Source organism: Pelophylax lessonae, assembly GCF_965119305.1.
Source record: "Pelophylax lessonae genome assembly, chromosome: 13".
Classification (NCBI taxonomy): domain Eukaryota; kingdom Metazoa; phylum Chordata; class Amphibia; order Anura; family Ranidae; genus Pelophylax; species Pelophylax lessonae.
Window position 1 is genome coordinate 13,689,437 of NC_138780.1, and position 17,041 is coordinate 13,706,477.

At 39.4% G+C, this 17,041-nt stretch overlaps 1 protein-coding gene across 1 annotated transcript; it reads left to right on the forward strand.

The window, feature by feature from the left end:
* Positions 1-4,029: 4,029 nt before the first annotated feature.
* On the forward strand, positions 4,030-16,815 carry LOC309569944 (angiopoietin-related protein 5-like; the record flags this gene model as incomplete). Its single annotated transcript, XM_082275939.1, has 6 exons — positions 4,030-4,095; positions 4,403-4,418; positions 9,012-9,103; positions 10,070-10,190; positions 13,746-13,931; positions 16,520-16,815. The coding sequence occupies 6 exons, from the start codon at positions 4,030-4,032 to the stop codon at positions 16,813-16,815; spliced, it is 777 nt and encodes a 258-aa protein (XP_082132065.1).
* Between the last annotated feature and the right edge of the window lie 226 nt (positions 16,816-17,041).

The following is a 17,041-nucleotide window of genomic DNA, read 5'->3' on the forward strand; positions in this document are numbered from 1 at the left end:
CAGATCGGACCCCTAACTGACATTTTTGACACTTTTGGGGGGACCAGTGACATTACTACAGTAATCAGTGCTAAAAATATGCACTGTCACTGTATTAATGACACAGGCAGGAAAGGGGTTAACAGTAGGGGTGATCAAAGGGTTAAATGTGTCCCTAGGGAGTGCTTTCTAACTGTAGGGGGATGGTCTTGCTGCATGAACACAGAGACATGTGTTCCTAAATAAGAGAAACACAGGATCCCTGTTTTCATTGATGACAGAACAGCGGTCTGCTGTGTTTACAATGGCAGACGGTCGTTCTGTCTCCACGGGAAGCGATCGCGGGTACCCGGCGGTAATTACGGCCGACGGGGCCCGCGAATTGGCCTCCCCTGTGGCGAATGGGCGCGCCCCTGCTAGCAGTCCCGGGAAGCGACGTGCATTGATTACAATGGCAGACCACCGTTCTGTCTCAACGGGGAGCAAACGAGGGTGCCCAACGGCAATTGTGGCCGCCGGGCCCGCAAATTGGCTTCCCCTGTGGCGAAAATTTTTTTTTAATTGTCATTAAAGTCACAAAAAAAGAATCAAAAATTGACATTATAATGTATTTATGCTATATTTTTATGTCAGTGTAATCTAAGCATAAATATATTGTTTATTATCATTTTTGGTTTTAATCATTTTAAAAATATTTAACAAAATCATAATGACAAAAAAAATATAAAAATGTGCATACCCAAGTGTTAGAAAAACGAATTACACTCAATATTATCTCAAATTAAACTTTTACAGGAGAATTTATATTTTCATTTTATGTTACGTAAATTGTTCTTTACAAAGTTATATAAATTATATCCAACATGTCATTTAGAAAATTCTCGTTTCAGTTTTTCACGAGGAAGACATTTTTGTTTAGAAGGAAAAATGCTAAATCGTCATCAAAGTCACAGAGAAAGCACCAAAAATGTACATTATAATGTATTTTTGCTGTATTTTTACTGTATGTCAGTATAATCTTAACATAATGTAAAGGAAATTTGTACATCCTGTATATTAATAATAATTAATTTTATTTTGTATGTATTGCAAACTGCACTGTAATAATACAATAATATAAAATGTCCAGAACACGTAAATATACTGTTTATTATAATTTTTGGTTTTTGGTTTTAATATTTTAAAAATATTTAACAAAGTAATATTTAAAAAAAAAAATGTGCATACCCAAGTCTTAGAAAAATTAATTACACTTAATATTATCTCAAAATAAACTTTTACAGGAGAATTGATATATTCATTTTACGTTACGTAAATTGTTCTTTACAAAGTATTATAAATTATATCCAACATGTCATTTAGAAAATGTTCTTGTTTCAGTGTTTCACAAAAAAAAAAAAATTGTAATTGTTGTTAAAGTCACAAAAAAAAGAATCAAAAATTGACATTATAATGTATTTATGCTGTATTTTTATGTCAGTGTAATCTAAGCATAAATATATTGTTTATTATTATTTTTGGTTTTAATCATTTTAAAAATATTTAATAAAATCATATTCGAAAAAAAAAAAAAAATGTTCATACCCAAGTGTTAGAAAAACGAATTACACTCAATATTATCTCAAATTAAACTTTTACAGGAGAATTGATATATTCATTTTATGTTACATAAATTGTTCTTTACAAAGTATTATAAATTATATCCAACATGTCATTTAGAAAATTCTCTTGTTTCAGTTTTTCACAAGCAAGACATTTTTGTTTAGAAGGAAAAATGCTAAATCGTCATCAAAGTCACAAAGAGAAAGCACCAAAAATGTACATAATGTATTTTTGCTGTATTTTTATGTCAGTGTAAAAAAAAAAAAAAAGCAACAAAAATGTCAATTTTCCTTTTATGTTATGTAAATTGTTCTTTACAAAGTATTATAAATTATGTCCAGTCATTTAGAAAATCTTCTTGTTTCAGTGTTTCACAAACAAAAAAAATTTGTAGATGTTAAGTCACAAAAAAAGAATCAAAAATTGACATTATATTGTATTTTTGCTGTATTGTTATGTCAGTTTATTCTAAGCAAAAATGTCCAGAACACTGTTTATTATCATTTTTGGTTTTAATATTTTAAAAATATTTAACAAAATCATATTTGCAAAAAAAAGAAAAAAAAATGTGCATACCCAAGTGTTAGAAAAACGAATTACACTCAATATTATCACAAATTAAACTTTTACAGGGGAATTAATATTTTCATTCTATGTTACGTAAATTGTTCTTTACACAGTAATATAAATTATATCCAACATGTCATTTAGAAAATTCTCTTTTGGAAAAAAAAAAAAATAGAAAATTCTCTTGTTTCAGTTTTTCACAAGTAGGACATTTTTGTTTAGAAGGAAACATTTTAAATCGTCATCAAAGTCACAAAGAGAAAGCACCAAAAATGTACATTATAATTTATTTTTGATGTATTTTTATGTCAGTGTAAAAAAAAAAAAAAAAAAAAACAACAAAAATCGACATTTTCATATTATGTTATGTAAATTGTTCTTTACAAATTTTTATACATTATATCCAAAATGTCATTTAGAAATAAATTCCTTTCTTATTTTTCAAAGATTCTTTTTGATGGATAAAAAAATATAAAGCATAATAATAAAAAAATATTGTAAATATTGTAAAAATAAAAAATATAATAAAAATATTGTAAATCTGTAAGCATATATTAAAGCAAAGGCCGACCAGAATTTTTTTTTCAAAAGAGAATTTTATTGTTTAATTGTTTAAATCCTATGAAAATGCAAAATAAAGCATATAAGAACAATATTAAAGCAGATAATGATCAGTTCTTTTTTTTTTTTTTTGTGAAACATAATTTAAATTTAAATGTATATAATTATCAGATTAAAGGATCTCATGCCTTCATCTCATTGGCTCTTGCTAATCTTCATTTTTAGCCTAGTGTTATATAAAAGGATGACACTGAAAGGAGAAAAATACGAGGGAGAAGAAGACGATCCAAAGGAAACTAAAGAAAATATTTACTAGGAAAGGTAAGAATTTATTTTGCTGTATCTTTTTATGTCCTTTTTGCTCATTTTGTGGAGTTCATCTTTAAAATACAATTTTAATTCTGCAATCCTGTGACCCGTATTTAACCGACAGTAAGCTAAAGCCGGCTGTTGGCTGACATCACTCCAGACTGTGGAGAGAACCTGATTTTATTGTCGGGATCCACCCAGATCCCTGACCAGCAGCTGACTCAGCCTCTCAGCCTGAGCCAGCCGCTGCCACCCCCTTTACAGCCCAGCACTCCAGTGAGCGCTGTAGGGGACAGAACAGGGAGCCAAACGACTGGCAGTCACCGCTCTCTGCTCACTGCAGACCGAGAACCGAGCAATCAGTAGTCATGTGATCACTTGGTTCTCTGTCCAAACCAGAGGGGGACAGATGCTGCATCCATCAAGGATCCTCAAACTACGGCCCTCCAGCTGTTGTGGAACTACACATCCCATGAGGCATTGTAAAACTCTGACATTCACAGACATGACTAGGATGATGGGAATTGTAGTTCCTGAACAACTGGAGGACCAAAGTTTGAAGACACCTTATCTAGGTGAATATACATTTTTTTTTTATTTATTTATTTTTTTCAAATATAATCTTTTATTCAGGAATCAAAAGTAAACATAATAACATTTTTGATACAAAATACGTCTCCAGCTTAACATATAATATAACATCTCTTTTACACTTTCCTTACATTCCTTCTTTTTTCTCATCATTTTTTTTCCCCTCCTTCCCTCCCCCCTAAAAAAAAGAAACCCTCTGATAACCATCCCTCCCTCCAAAAGAAAAAAAAAAAAAAAATAAATAAAAGGAAAAAAAAAAAAAGTTTTATAATAATTTTTTTTTTATTCCCATACTTTTCTTTTCATTTAAACAGTTTACCTTTTTGTAAGACTTTATTGGGTGGATTAATGCTTAGCGATGTAGAATTAAATTTTATATTCTATTCTATTTTTTTTATTTTATTTTTTCAGGGCAACAGTATGGCAGACTACAGACTTTTCGGCTGTATTTTAATAACTTTGTGTTTCCAAGGAATTAGATCTCAGGTTTGCAAGGTCTTGTACTTATATGAGTCAAACTTCAATATATTAATTAAAAAATATATTAATAATAAATTGCAGTTTCAAGCAGTTATTTTTTTTTTTTTTTTGTTTTCCAAAAAGTTATTATTTATTTATAGTACATGTTATAAAAATATATATTGTGATATTTTTTATGTTATTCATTTTTTATTTAAATGTTGAATATTTCAGGATTTGCAGCACACTGCACACATTTGATTTTTATTATAACAATATAAGAATGTTTATTAATTTTTTTTTCCTTTTTTTTTGTTTTATTTTGTTACCATAGAGTCAAGTAATACAAGGTAAGATAAAAACTATATTCACTCATATAATATTGTTTATATTGTATAAAGGGTTTTTTGGATATGCTGGTTAAAATACCTGGGAGGTAGAATTTTTTTTTTTTTATGTATAGCTTTCAAATCCTTTGGTTGTATTTGATCACCAATAGGTTTTTAATTTTTTTCTTATATAAATAAAAAAAGACTGAAAGGGTTAAAAAAAAATATTTTCTACTTTCTGTTATAAAATATATCCAATATTAAAAAAAAAATTTTTCATAAATTTATGTCAAAATATATTCTGCTACATGTATTTGTAAAAAAAAAAAAATCCCCACATGATCCCTGGAAGGTTTTTACTCCCTTCATGAGGAGGCCATTTTTTTGCTATCCAGCACTGCGCTACTTTAACTGGAAATTGCTAGGACATGCAACAGTGTACCCAAATGAAATGTACTGTATATTATTTTTTTTTCCACACAAATAGAGCTTTCCTTTGGTTGTATTTGATCACTAATAAGTTTTTAATTTTTTTTATTATATAAATTAAAAAAGACTGAAAGGGTTAAAAAAATATTTTCTACTTTCTGTTATAAAATATATCAAATATTAAAAAAACATTTTTTTCATAAATGTATGTAAAAATATATTTTGCTACATAACGTAATTGTAAAAAAAAAAAAAATCCCCAAATGATCCCTGGAAGGGTTTTTACTCGCTTCATGAGGAGGCTATTTTTTGCTATTCAGCATTGCGCTACTTTAACTGGCAATTGCTAGGACATACAACAGTGTACCCAAATGAAACGTACTGTATTTTTTTTTTTTTCCCACACAAATAGAGCTTTCCTTTGGTTGTATTTGATCACCACTAGGTTTTTAATTTTTTTTATTATATAAATAAAAAAAGACTGAAAATGTTGAAAAAAAAAACACAATATTTTCTACTTTCAGTTATAAAATATCCAATAATTGAAAAAAAAAAAAATTCTTCATAAATTTATGTCAAAATAAATTCTGCTACATGTCTTTGTAAAAAAAAAAAAAAAATCCCAAAAAGTGTATGTTAACCACTTTAAGACTGGAAGTATTTGCCCCTTAATGACCAGGCCATATTTTTGCATATCTGCACTGCGTTACTTTAACGGACAATTGCGCGGTCGCGCAACGCTGTGACCTAATAAAATTGCTGTCCTTTTTTTTTCCCACAAGTAGAGCTTTCTTTTGGTGATATTTGATCACCTGTGCGATTTTTTTTGCGCTATAAACAAAAAAAGAGCGACAATTCTAAAAAAAAAAAAAAAAAAAAAAACAACGTTTTTCACTTTCTGCTATGTAACATTCCCCCCAAAAAAATAAATAAAAAAATCTAAATTTTTTTTAACATTTTAGACCAATTTGTTTTCTGGTAAAAAAAAAAAATCGCAATAGGCGTATTTTGATTGTTATCGTGTCTACAAACTAAGGGAAAGATTTATGTAATTTTTATTGTTTTTTTTGTTTACTAGTAATGGCGGCGATCCACGATTTTTAGCGGGACTGTGACATTGCGGCAGACAGATCGGACCCCTAACTGACATTTTTGCCACTTTTGGGGGGACCAGTGACATTACTACAGTAATCAGTGCTAAATAATATGCTCTGTTACTGTAATAATGACACTGGCAGAGAAGGGGTTAACAGTGTCGGTGATCAAGGGGTTCAATGTGTACCTAGGGGCGTGTTTCTAACTGTGGGGGGGGCGGGGCTTATGGAATGACCATAGAGACCTGTGATCCTATAAAGAAGGATCACATGAGCTCTGTGATCATTCCAGAGAGAAGAACGGTCAGCTGTGTTTACAACATCCGACCGTTCTTCTCTCTCAGCGGGGACCAATCGCCGGTGTCAGGCAGCAATCAGAGCTGCCTGACCCGTGCATAGGCTTCCCCGCTGCCAATGGCGCTCGCTCGCCCCCTAGCTGCAGGCACGCGACCAACGTAGACCTACGTCGGTTTGCCTGGGAGAGCCACCCTGCCGCAGTAAAAAGGCGGCGTGTGGTCAGCAACCGGTTAAGCGACTCTTCTCCAGAGAGAATAAATTTAACTGAGGTCCTCTAGTTCCCTTATCAGGGTAATTGCCCTTCTCTGGACTCTCCAGCACATAATTCCTGAGGACTGGTGACCTGAACATACTTGCAGGAACTCAACCACGACCACACTGTAGGTGTCTTTGCCTCTCTCACTTGCAGGAACATTATCCAGTTGGGGGTGTCGTTATCCGCACGGCACCTGAATCCCCCTTGTCCCCATCCTGCGCTCAGTGAGAGCCGCTCAGGAGATCAGATCTGTGGGAACTATTGGGAGACAAGCCAGACTTCTGTGTTTACAAGTCATAGTGGTGAGCCGGGAGCGGAGGGCCTGAGCCAGAGGTGGTGGAGTTCCACCAAGTTCCACCTATAAAAAAAGCCCTGCTTTGTATAAACTCATATCAAAGTCCCAGGACCTTTTGGGTGCCTTTTTTTCCATCTAAGCCCCCATTTAATATAACACTGTTTGCAAAGTCCAGTAAATCCTTCGGGATACGGAAACCAGTAGAGTGTTGGTCATGGTTGGGTAAGTATATATATTGGCGATTGTGTAGGTTTTACCACCAAGTAGGATATTCAGGAACAGATACTTAACCTCCAGAGCAGTTTTTTTCTTCTCTATAGTTTGATAGGGAAGAGGCTTTTGCAGTGCATAGATACCCTACTGCAGTGGTCCTCAACTCCGGTCCTCAGGGCCCACTAACAAGGCCAGATTTTAAGTATTTCCTTGGGGAGATGCAGACTAGAGTACTGCAATCACTGAGCAGCAAATTACAGGCATACCCCGCTTTAAGTACACTCGCAAGTAAGGACACAGCTTGTTCAGCTTGGCATGGCACTACTCCCGGTTTTTAACATTGGCGTCTATAAGAAATCTTGGTCAGCTTGACATGGCACTGCTCCCAAACCATAAGTGACAGGGATACCAAACTTAGGGAGCACAGAGAGAGGACCCAGGACTACAACATATCCTGTTTTTGGCTGGCCAGCTTGCCGAGGTAATCTACTATGTCATAGTCCTCTATCCCCTTAACATGCTCCCCAAGCTTGGTGTCCTTGTCACATGGTTTGGGAGCAATGCCATGTCAAGCTGACCAAGATTTCCTATGGAGCTAGTGTATTTACATGCATTGAGAAATGAAAAAAGGTATTGCTTCACTTTAAGTACATTTTCGTTTTACATACATGCTCTGGTCCCATTGTGTACTTAAAAGTGGTGTATGCCTGTATATCACCTGGGATGTATTTCAGTTATCTTGCAAACCTGGCCAGTTGGTGGGCCCTGAGGACCAGGGTTGAGGACCATTGCCCTACTGGACTTGGACTGGCAAAAGGTATTGGGAATCCATGTATGGTAATACTAAATATGCCGAGTGGATAATCGATCAGAGCAAAAATGAGTTTCCTGAAAAAGAATAATTCTGACCTTTTGTTTATTATGAGAATAGAGGAACTGAGACCTCCTGTAAGGTTGATTGATGATGCTACAATTTTTAGTCATTAGTTATTATGTGGAATATTTTATTGACATGTTTGATGTAAAAAAAAAACAAAATATTTCATTATATAATGTGATAAAAAATTAAAAATAAATAAGATGCGGTTGGACCACTGTTTTTACCACTTTAAGAGCCGGTTCACACTGGGGCGACTTGTCAGGCGACCTGGTCGCCTGACAAGTCACCTGCCATAGATTAGCACAGGACCCGTTCTAATAGGAGTGACACAAGTCGCTCCGACTTAGAAAAAGGGTCCTGTACTACTTTGGGGCGACCTGGAGCGACCTGCATTGACTTCAATGATATGAAGTCTGTGCATGCCGCTCCGAGGTCGCGGTGCTCGCTGTGCACCGCGACTTCACAGGTGGCCCCAGCAAGTCGGGTCGCTCCTATGTGAACCGGCTCTAAAAAAACACTGGTCCGTCCGCATCTGGAGTATTCTGTCCAGTTCTGGTCTCCAGTCCTCAGAAGGGATGTGTTGGAGCTGGAGAGAGTCCAGAGAAGGGCAACTAAACTAATTAGGGGATTGGAGAACCTTAATTATGAAGAGCGCTTACGATTTATTCTCCCTGGAGAGGAAAACGCCTGAGAGGGGACATGATTGCGATTTACAAATACCTCAACGGTGATCTCAACATAGAACAAAAACTATTCAGGCGCAAGGAATGCATGAGGACACAAGGCCATACAATGCGATTAGAGGAGAAGCGTTTTAACCTCAGGCTATGCGGGGGGTTCTTTACAGTAAGGGCTACAAGACTGTGGAATTCTCTACCACAAATGGTAGTAACTGCGGGAAGTATGGCTACTCTTAAAAGACTCTTGGACGTACTTTTCAAGGATCAAAACATTCAGGGGTATGGGAAATGATGATTACGGCCACACACCCCTACACAGGTTGAACTGGATGGACTAATGTCTTTATTCAACCTCAACTACTATGTAACTATGCCACCTTAAAAATGCAAAGAGTAGAGGGCAATCAAGACTTTCGTTCATTTGTAGATGAAATACAACTATGGTTAAAACATGTTACCTTGTTTTGTAGGACTTGATTGCTCCGATATATGGCAGCAAAACAACAATGCAGCTAGTGGAGTCTATCTAATCCAACCAGATGGAGCGAATGCCCCTTTTCAGGTAAGACAACAAGGAAGTCTGTTTTGGTGTCCACATAGAAATGTATGGGTGGAGGAAAGTTAAGGAGATATAGGGCAAGAGAGAGCAATGAGACCAAGGAAGCTGGGGGAGAATGTGCAACAAGTTGGTAAATATATTTAAAAAAAAATATTTTATAAGTTTTGTAGCACTGCTACCCTAGAGGGCTGATGAAGATTACACTTTAAGGATTCCCCTGGGTTACCCATAGCAACTGCAAGCAGAAACCTTAGTACTTTAAGTTCTTGGCTCAGTGAAAGATCAGTCCAGGGGATTTTGTTTTTGTGGTTTTTATTGTAATTGGGATGGGAGAAGGGATGAGTGGGATACTCCAACTGTTAACTATTCACAACGCTGAGGACCCTAAACTTGAGAATGCGGCAAGGCCACTGCTTCATCCTGCCACTTGAATGAAGATGAGGTAAGTGTTTCCATTACATTTATCTTCAGGGCACTCCCGAAGTACCCCCCTTTCTCTCTGGGCTAGCTGACACCCGTCCACTGACTCTACACTCCGGAGTGGTCCCCTTTCTGGGCAGACCCCTGGGCAAGATCCTCTGTACTCACAGATACTGTTTTTCCGGATTCTGCTGTGCCCCAACTCTTGTAGTCAGCTTCTCCTGGACCTCTGGGTTCAGTCTCATGCCCCTGGTTCACCAGGCCGACTGCCTGTGACCACCACCAGCTGTTGCAGAAGAGGAGGCAGCCGCCAGCCTCCTTCTGGGACCTGGCTTCCCACCCAAAGACCCCTACCTCATGTACCCTGTTCCATAATGCACCATTATTTGTGCCAACCCCTGGGACAGTACTAAAAGCCTGTGTGTCACTGGTCAGGTTTCCTCCAGCTTCCAACGTGTCTCCCCATTGGATCTGTAAATTTCTCTATTACATGAACTGGTTTATGACACCCTTAAGACTCTGTCATGATTCTTTGTGCTCCCCCTGCAGGTTTATTGTGCAATGACACAGAATGGAGGGTGGACTCTTTTCCAGTTTCGTAATGGATTAAATGGAGTGAATTTCAATGCACCATGGAGCAGCTATGAACAAGGATTTGGAAATGTCAATGGTAAACAGTCATCTGTGATGTCTGTATAATTATTGTTAATCTGAATGTTGCTAATACTTTTTTGCTTTTATGCTGGTTTTTGATGGAGTGTGACACAGGGGTAGATTGATCTGTGGGGGCATTTACCCCCTGGTCCAGTACTAAGAAGATATGTTGAGTTGGTGACTCCAGGTGTATATACTTCACCATCAATTTGAGCTTAATTCAAAAACAACATCTTGCAGAGGGAAGTCTTCGGGCACTCAAACTCTTTGCGGCTCTGAGATGTTAGGTAAATAAATGGTAAGAGCTGCAAAGGAAAGCTAATGCTTGAAAATGTTTAAAGCTGTCTCCCAATAAACCATGTCCTAAAGGACACCCAACTTTTACCATGCCTACCAATCGTGGGCACCATGGCACACTCTGCTGGTAGGCTTTCTTTATTCCACAGAAATCTGTCCCCATAATAAAAAGGCTAGTTGGTTGTGTTTGCCCCCCGAGCCAAAGGTTCCCAGTCCCCCCCTGGTGGTGAAGTATAAGAATCTCCCCCACTAGAGGAGGACTGGGACAATTTCCCACACTTACTGTCATGGTCATAGGAACTGAGGGAAAATCTGCAACAGGAGCATAGACAGCAATAAAACATTGACATGGGGTCCATTTCCTAAAGGACAGCCAACTTTTACCATGCCTACCAATCGTGGGCATGCCAAGTAGTAGAACAATTCTCCTGCGCTCGAGGGAAAAACAGGCCGGAGGGAAGAGGAATACTTCAGTACCATGCCTACCAATCGTGGGCACCATGGCACACTCTGCATTGTAGACTTTTTGACATGGGGTCCATTTCCTAAAGGACACCCAACTTTTACCATGCCTACCAATCATGGGTATCATGGCACACTCAATTGTAGACTTTCTTTATTCCACAGAAATCTGTCCCTACAATAAAAAAGCTAGTTGGTGGTGTTTGCCCCCCTGGGCCAAAGGTTCCCAGTCCCCCACTGGTGGGGAAGTATAAGAATCTCCCGCACCAGGGAAGGACTGGGACAATTTCCCACACTTACTGTCATGGTCATAGGAACTGAGGGAAAATCTGCAACAGGAGCATAGACAGCAATAAAACATTGACATGGGGTCCATTTCCTAAAGGACACCCAACTTTTACCATGTCTACCAATCGTGGGCATGCCAAGTAGTAGAACAATTCTCCTGTGCTCGAGTGAAAAACAGGCCGGAGGGAAGAGGAATACTTCAGTACCATGCCTTCCAATCGTGGGCACCATGGCACACTCTGCATTGTAGACTTTTTGACATGGGGTCCATTTCCTAAAGGACACCCAACTTTTACCATGCCTACCAATCATGGGTATCATGGCACACTCAATTGTAGACTTTCTTTATTCCACAGAAATCTGTCCCTACAATAAAAAAGCTAGTTGGTGGTGTTTGCCCCCCTGGGCCAAAGGTTCCCAGTCCCCCACTGGTGGGGAAGTATAAGAATCTCCCGCACCAGGGAAGGACTGGGACAATTTCCCACACTTACTGTCATGGTCATAGGAACTGAGGGAAAATCTGCAACAGGAGCATAGACAGCAATAAAACATTGACATGGGGTCCATTTCCTAAAGGACACCCAACTTTTACCATGCCTACCAATCGTGGGCATGCCAAGTAGTAGAACAATTCTCCTGTGCTCGAGTGAAAAACAGGCCGGAGGGAAGAGGAATACTTCAGTACCATGCCTTCCAATCGTGGGCACCATGGCACACTCTGCATTGTAGACTTTTTGACATGGGGTCCATTTCCTAAAGGACACCCAACTTTTACCATGCCTACCAGTCGTGGGTATCATGGCACACTCAATTGTAGACTTTTTGACATGGGGTCCATTTCCTAAAGGACACCCAACTTTTACCATGCCTGTCCCTACAATAAAAAAGCTAGTTGGTTGTGTTTCCCCCCCCCCCCCCGGGCCACAGGTTCCCAGTCCTCTCCCTGGTGGTGAAGTATAAAAATCTCCCCCACCAGGGGAGGACTGGGACAATTTCCCACACTTACTGTCATGGTCATAGGAACTGAGGGAAAATCTGCAACAGGAGCATAGACAGCAAATAAACATTGACATTGGGGTCCATTTCCTAAAGGACACCCAACTTTTACCATGCCTAAAAATCGTGGGCACCATGGCACACTCTGCATTGTAGACTTTTTGACATGGGGTCCATTTCCTAAAGGACACTCAACTATTATCATGCCTACCAATCATGGGCACCATGGCACACTCTGCATTGTAGACTTTTTGACATGGGGTCCATTTCCTAAAGGACACCCAACTTTTACCATGCCTACCAATTGTGGGCACCATGGCACACTTTGCATTGTAGACTTTTTGACATGGGGTCCATTTCCTAAAGGACATCCAACTTTTACCATGCCTACCAATCGTGGGCACCATGGCACACTCTGCATTGTAGACTTTTTGACATGGGGTCCATTTCCTAAAGGACACCCAACTTTTACCATGTCTACCAATCGTGGGCAGCAGGGCAAACTCTGCATTGTAGACTTTTTGCCATGGGGTCCATTTCCTAAAGGACACCCAACTTTTACCATGCCTACCAATCGTGGGCACCATGGCACACTCTGCTTTGTAGACTTTCATTATTCCACAGAAATCTGTCCCTACAATTAAAAAAGCTAGTTGGTTGTGTTTGCCCCCCTGGGCCAAAGGTTCCCGGTCCCCCACTGGTAGGGAAGTATAAGAATATCCCGCACCAGAGAAGGACTGGGACAATTTCCCACACTTACTGTCATGGTCATAGGAACTGAGGGAACATCTGCAACAGGAGCATAGACAGCAATAACACATTGACATGGGGTCCATTTCCTAAAGGACACCCAACTTTTACCATGCCTACCAATCGTGAGCATGCCAAGTAGTAGAACAATTCTCCTGCGCTCGAGTGAAAAACAGGCCGGAGGGAAGAGAAATACTTCAGTACCATGCCTACCAATCGTGGGCACCATGGCACACTCTGCATTGTAGACTTTTTGACATGGGGTCCATTTCCTAAAGGACACCCAACTTTTACCATGCCTACCAATCATGGGCACCATGGCACACTCTGCATTGTAGACTTTTTGACATGGGGTCCATTTCCTAAAGGACACCCAACTTTTACCATGCCTACCAATCGTGGGCACCATGGCACACTCTGCATTGTAGACTTTCATTATTCCACAGAAATCTGTCCCTACAATAAAAAAAAGCTAGTTGGTTGTGTTTGCCCCCCTGGGCCAAAGGTTCCCAGTCCCCCACTGGTGGGGAAGTATAAGAATCTCCCGCACCATGGAAGGACTGGGACAATTTCCCACACTTACTGTCATGGTCATAGGAACTGAGGGAAAATCTGCAACAGGAGCATAGACAGAAATAAAACATTGACAAGGGTTCTAACCTTTCACGACTCTACTAAAAGATTTTTTGTTTTTATCGATTTTGCTAATGCAGATTGTTCATTTGCAATCTTTTTTTATTAGTTATATTTTGTTATTGTTAATTTAATATTCACACAGGTGAGCATTGGTTGGGACTGAAAAAAATGAACATCCTGACTAACCAGAGGAACAGAAAATGTAAACTACTTATTAACCTGCAAGACTTTTCCAATGACACCGCCTATGCACAATATGACATCTTCAACATTGGCCCAAACTCCACATTCTATCCGCTAACAGTTGGAAACTACTCAGGCACAGCGGGTAAGAGCCCAAGGGTTTAAATTCCTTCTTTCAGGTGTATTTAGGCTAAAATGGAAAAAGAAGTCGAACACAATATCAGTACAAGAATAAGACAGTAAAATATAGCAGCTGGACGTATTGAATTCAGCTTGGGATGGAAGCATGAAAGCCATAGGTTTAGGAACAGGGAAAGAGTAAATCCCTTGCTAATTTCATATTTTATCTGTGCTCCATTAGGAAGATGTCATTACACTTTCTGTCCCTTAGACACAACAGGAAGTGATAGAATATTATTCTAAAGTAAGGTGACACGTTTTTTTCCATTTGAAGATTTCCCCTCTATTCAGTGCTTTAAGTGGCCCAAAAGAGGTGCCGGTACTCTATTATAGCCTATAAATTTTGTCCCCCCCCCCCCCACCCCACATCAGGGTCCCCACAGAGCACCCCCCCCTGGCAGGGGGACTCACTGGTGGTGACTGTTCTGGCTCTGGAGTGGGAAATATTCTTGGGGGGGGCAATTGAGGGCGCAAATGTCCAAAATTAGTGTACTGGTACGCTAAGGCGCACGGAGAGGTGGCGGTATCAAGAGCCATATTTGGAAGTGGCAGTACTGAGTACCAGTGCATACCGGCCCCCTTAAAGCACTGCCTCTATGCTTGTTCTTATGTTCTGGGATTTCCCATCACCTTCAATATCAGTAACAATGGTTACCAAGGCATGGTGAACCCCCTTAGTGAGGAGGACACAGACACCAACAGTGCATTTTCAAGTAACAAAAAAGTAGAATGATAACAGCAAACTTTTTTGGAAACATTTTTGATAATGATCTGTACATCCGACAGGCCAACACTACATGTTGCGTTGAGGATAAAGTCAAACTCTACCCTAATTATTAATCCTTTTGATAGCATTGAAAGCAGCCCTTAATTTGCTGGCCACAACTTTCAATCTGAAACCACAAGATTTGGGACATCTATAGCACATCTGTAAGTGTTGAAGAATTTTCTGTAGACTCATATCAAGCTGAAATCGAGAAACATGCACTAGGCCAGTGGTCACCAAACTGTGGCACTTTGCTTGCCTTTATCTGGCCCCTGGGGCATCACGTCTCCCACAGAAACAAGGCATTATTCCTCCAACTGATACCAATGATGGAGCATTATTCCTCCCACTGATACCAATGATGGGACATTATTGCTCCAACTGATACCAATGATGGGGCATTATTCCTCCCACTGATACCAATGATGGGGCACTATTCCTCTCACTGATGCCAATGTTGGGGCATTATTCCTCCCACTGATACCAATGATGGGGCACTATTCCTCCCACTGACACCAATGGTGGGACACTATTCCTTCCACTGACACCAATGATGGGGCACTATTCCTCCCAGTGATACCAATGATGGGGCACTATTCCTTCCATTAACACCAATGATGGGACACTATTCCCTCCATTAACACCAATGATGGGGCACTATTCCTCCCACTGATACCAGTGATGAGACAATATTCCTTCCACTGATGCCAATGATGGGACACTATTCCTTTCACTAATACCAATGATGGGACACTGTTCATCCCACTAATACCAACCAATGGGGCAATATTCCTCCCACTGATACCAATGATAGGACACTTTTCCTCCTACTGATACCAATCATGGGACGCTAGATAACAATGATAGGGCACTTTTCCTACCACCGACACCAATGATGAGACACTATTCCTCCAAATAATACCAATGATAGGGCACTGTTCCTACCACTGACACCAATGATGGGGCACTATTCCTCCCCTTGATACTAATGATGGAGCACTAGTCCTCCCACTATAACTAATGATGGGACACTACTCTTCCTACTGATACCAATGATGGGGCACTATTCATTCCTTTGATACCAATGACGGGACACTATTCCTCACACTGATATCAATAATGGGACATTATTCCTCCAAATGATACCAACAATCTAGCACTATTCCTACCACTAATACCAATGATCAGGCAATAATCCTACCACTGATACCAATGATGGGACACTCTTCCTCCCACTGACACATGATGGGCTGAACCCTCTGTTCTAGTTAGTTTCAGAACACCATGGCCCATTGAATGAGGCACTGGTATCCTGCAAGAAAAACATTTTTAATGCTAAACTTGTAGAACAAATTAAAATTTTTGTCTTCCCCCACGCTCCTTATTGAGCTAAAACTTATAAAAACGTCCATGTTCTGCCACTGGAACTGAGCCACAGGATGGGGAAAGCAGTGCTTTTGAATGGCTGCATCTAGTTGAGCAGTCAGTAAGGAGAACTTCCCAAACAAAGATCCCACCCCAGGACCTAGAAATGGAAGAAAGTAGGAGAAAGATCTTAGTGGAGAAAGGGTTTTAGTTGAGTTTTTGGCCCGTGGTAGCAAATAGCTGATCTTTATTTTTTAGGTATTTTTTTTAAAACCATCTATTACCTATCATAAAGGAAGAGCTTCCATATGTTGTCCATATGGTAAAGACATGACCATGCCAGTTCAGATTCAAGTTGAGATCCGAAAAAAATATTGCGATCGAAGTCCAAACACCTAACTATTCTAACTTTTTTCTTGTAGGAGACGCATTCAAGGGAACTTCAGCCTCAACCAATCAGTATGGCAGAGCTTTCAGCACCCAGGATTCCGCCCACGATGGCTGCACTCCACGATGTGTTGTAGATGACATGCGATTTAAGAGCTGCAGTCTGATAGTGAATTCCGGCTGGTGGTTCAATGCCTGTGGATTGGCCAATCTTAATGGAAAGTACCGCACACCACCAAATCATCTGTACCAGACTTCTTTTTTGTCTTGGCCAACATGGCAGTCATACCAGTCTCTGAAATCCACAACAATGTCAATGATTTGCAACTAAAGGGGAACTGAAACAAGGGAAATTATTTCTGTAATTATTTCAAGTGTATGTATAACAATATTTTTTTTTTTTTAGATTTAGATAGAGATTCTAAACACTTCCTGCTCTATGCGAAACTAGAAAAAAATGTTTTTGTATGTATGTGCTTAAAAGCTAAAGTTTAATCTGCTGAAAAATTGCCATCTTTTGTTCCTTCTTCCCCAACTTATGAACATGCCAATAAAAT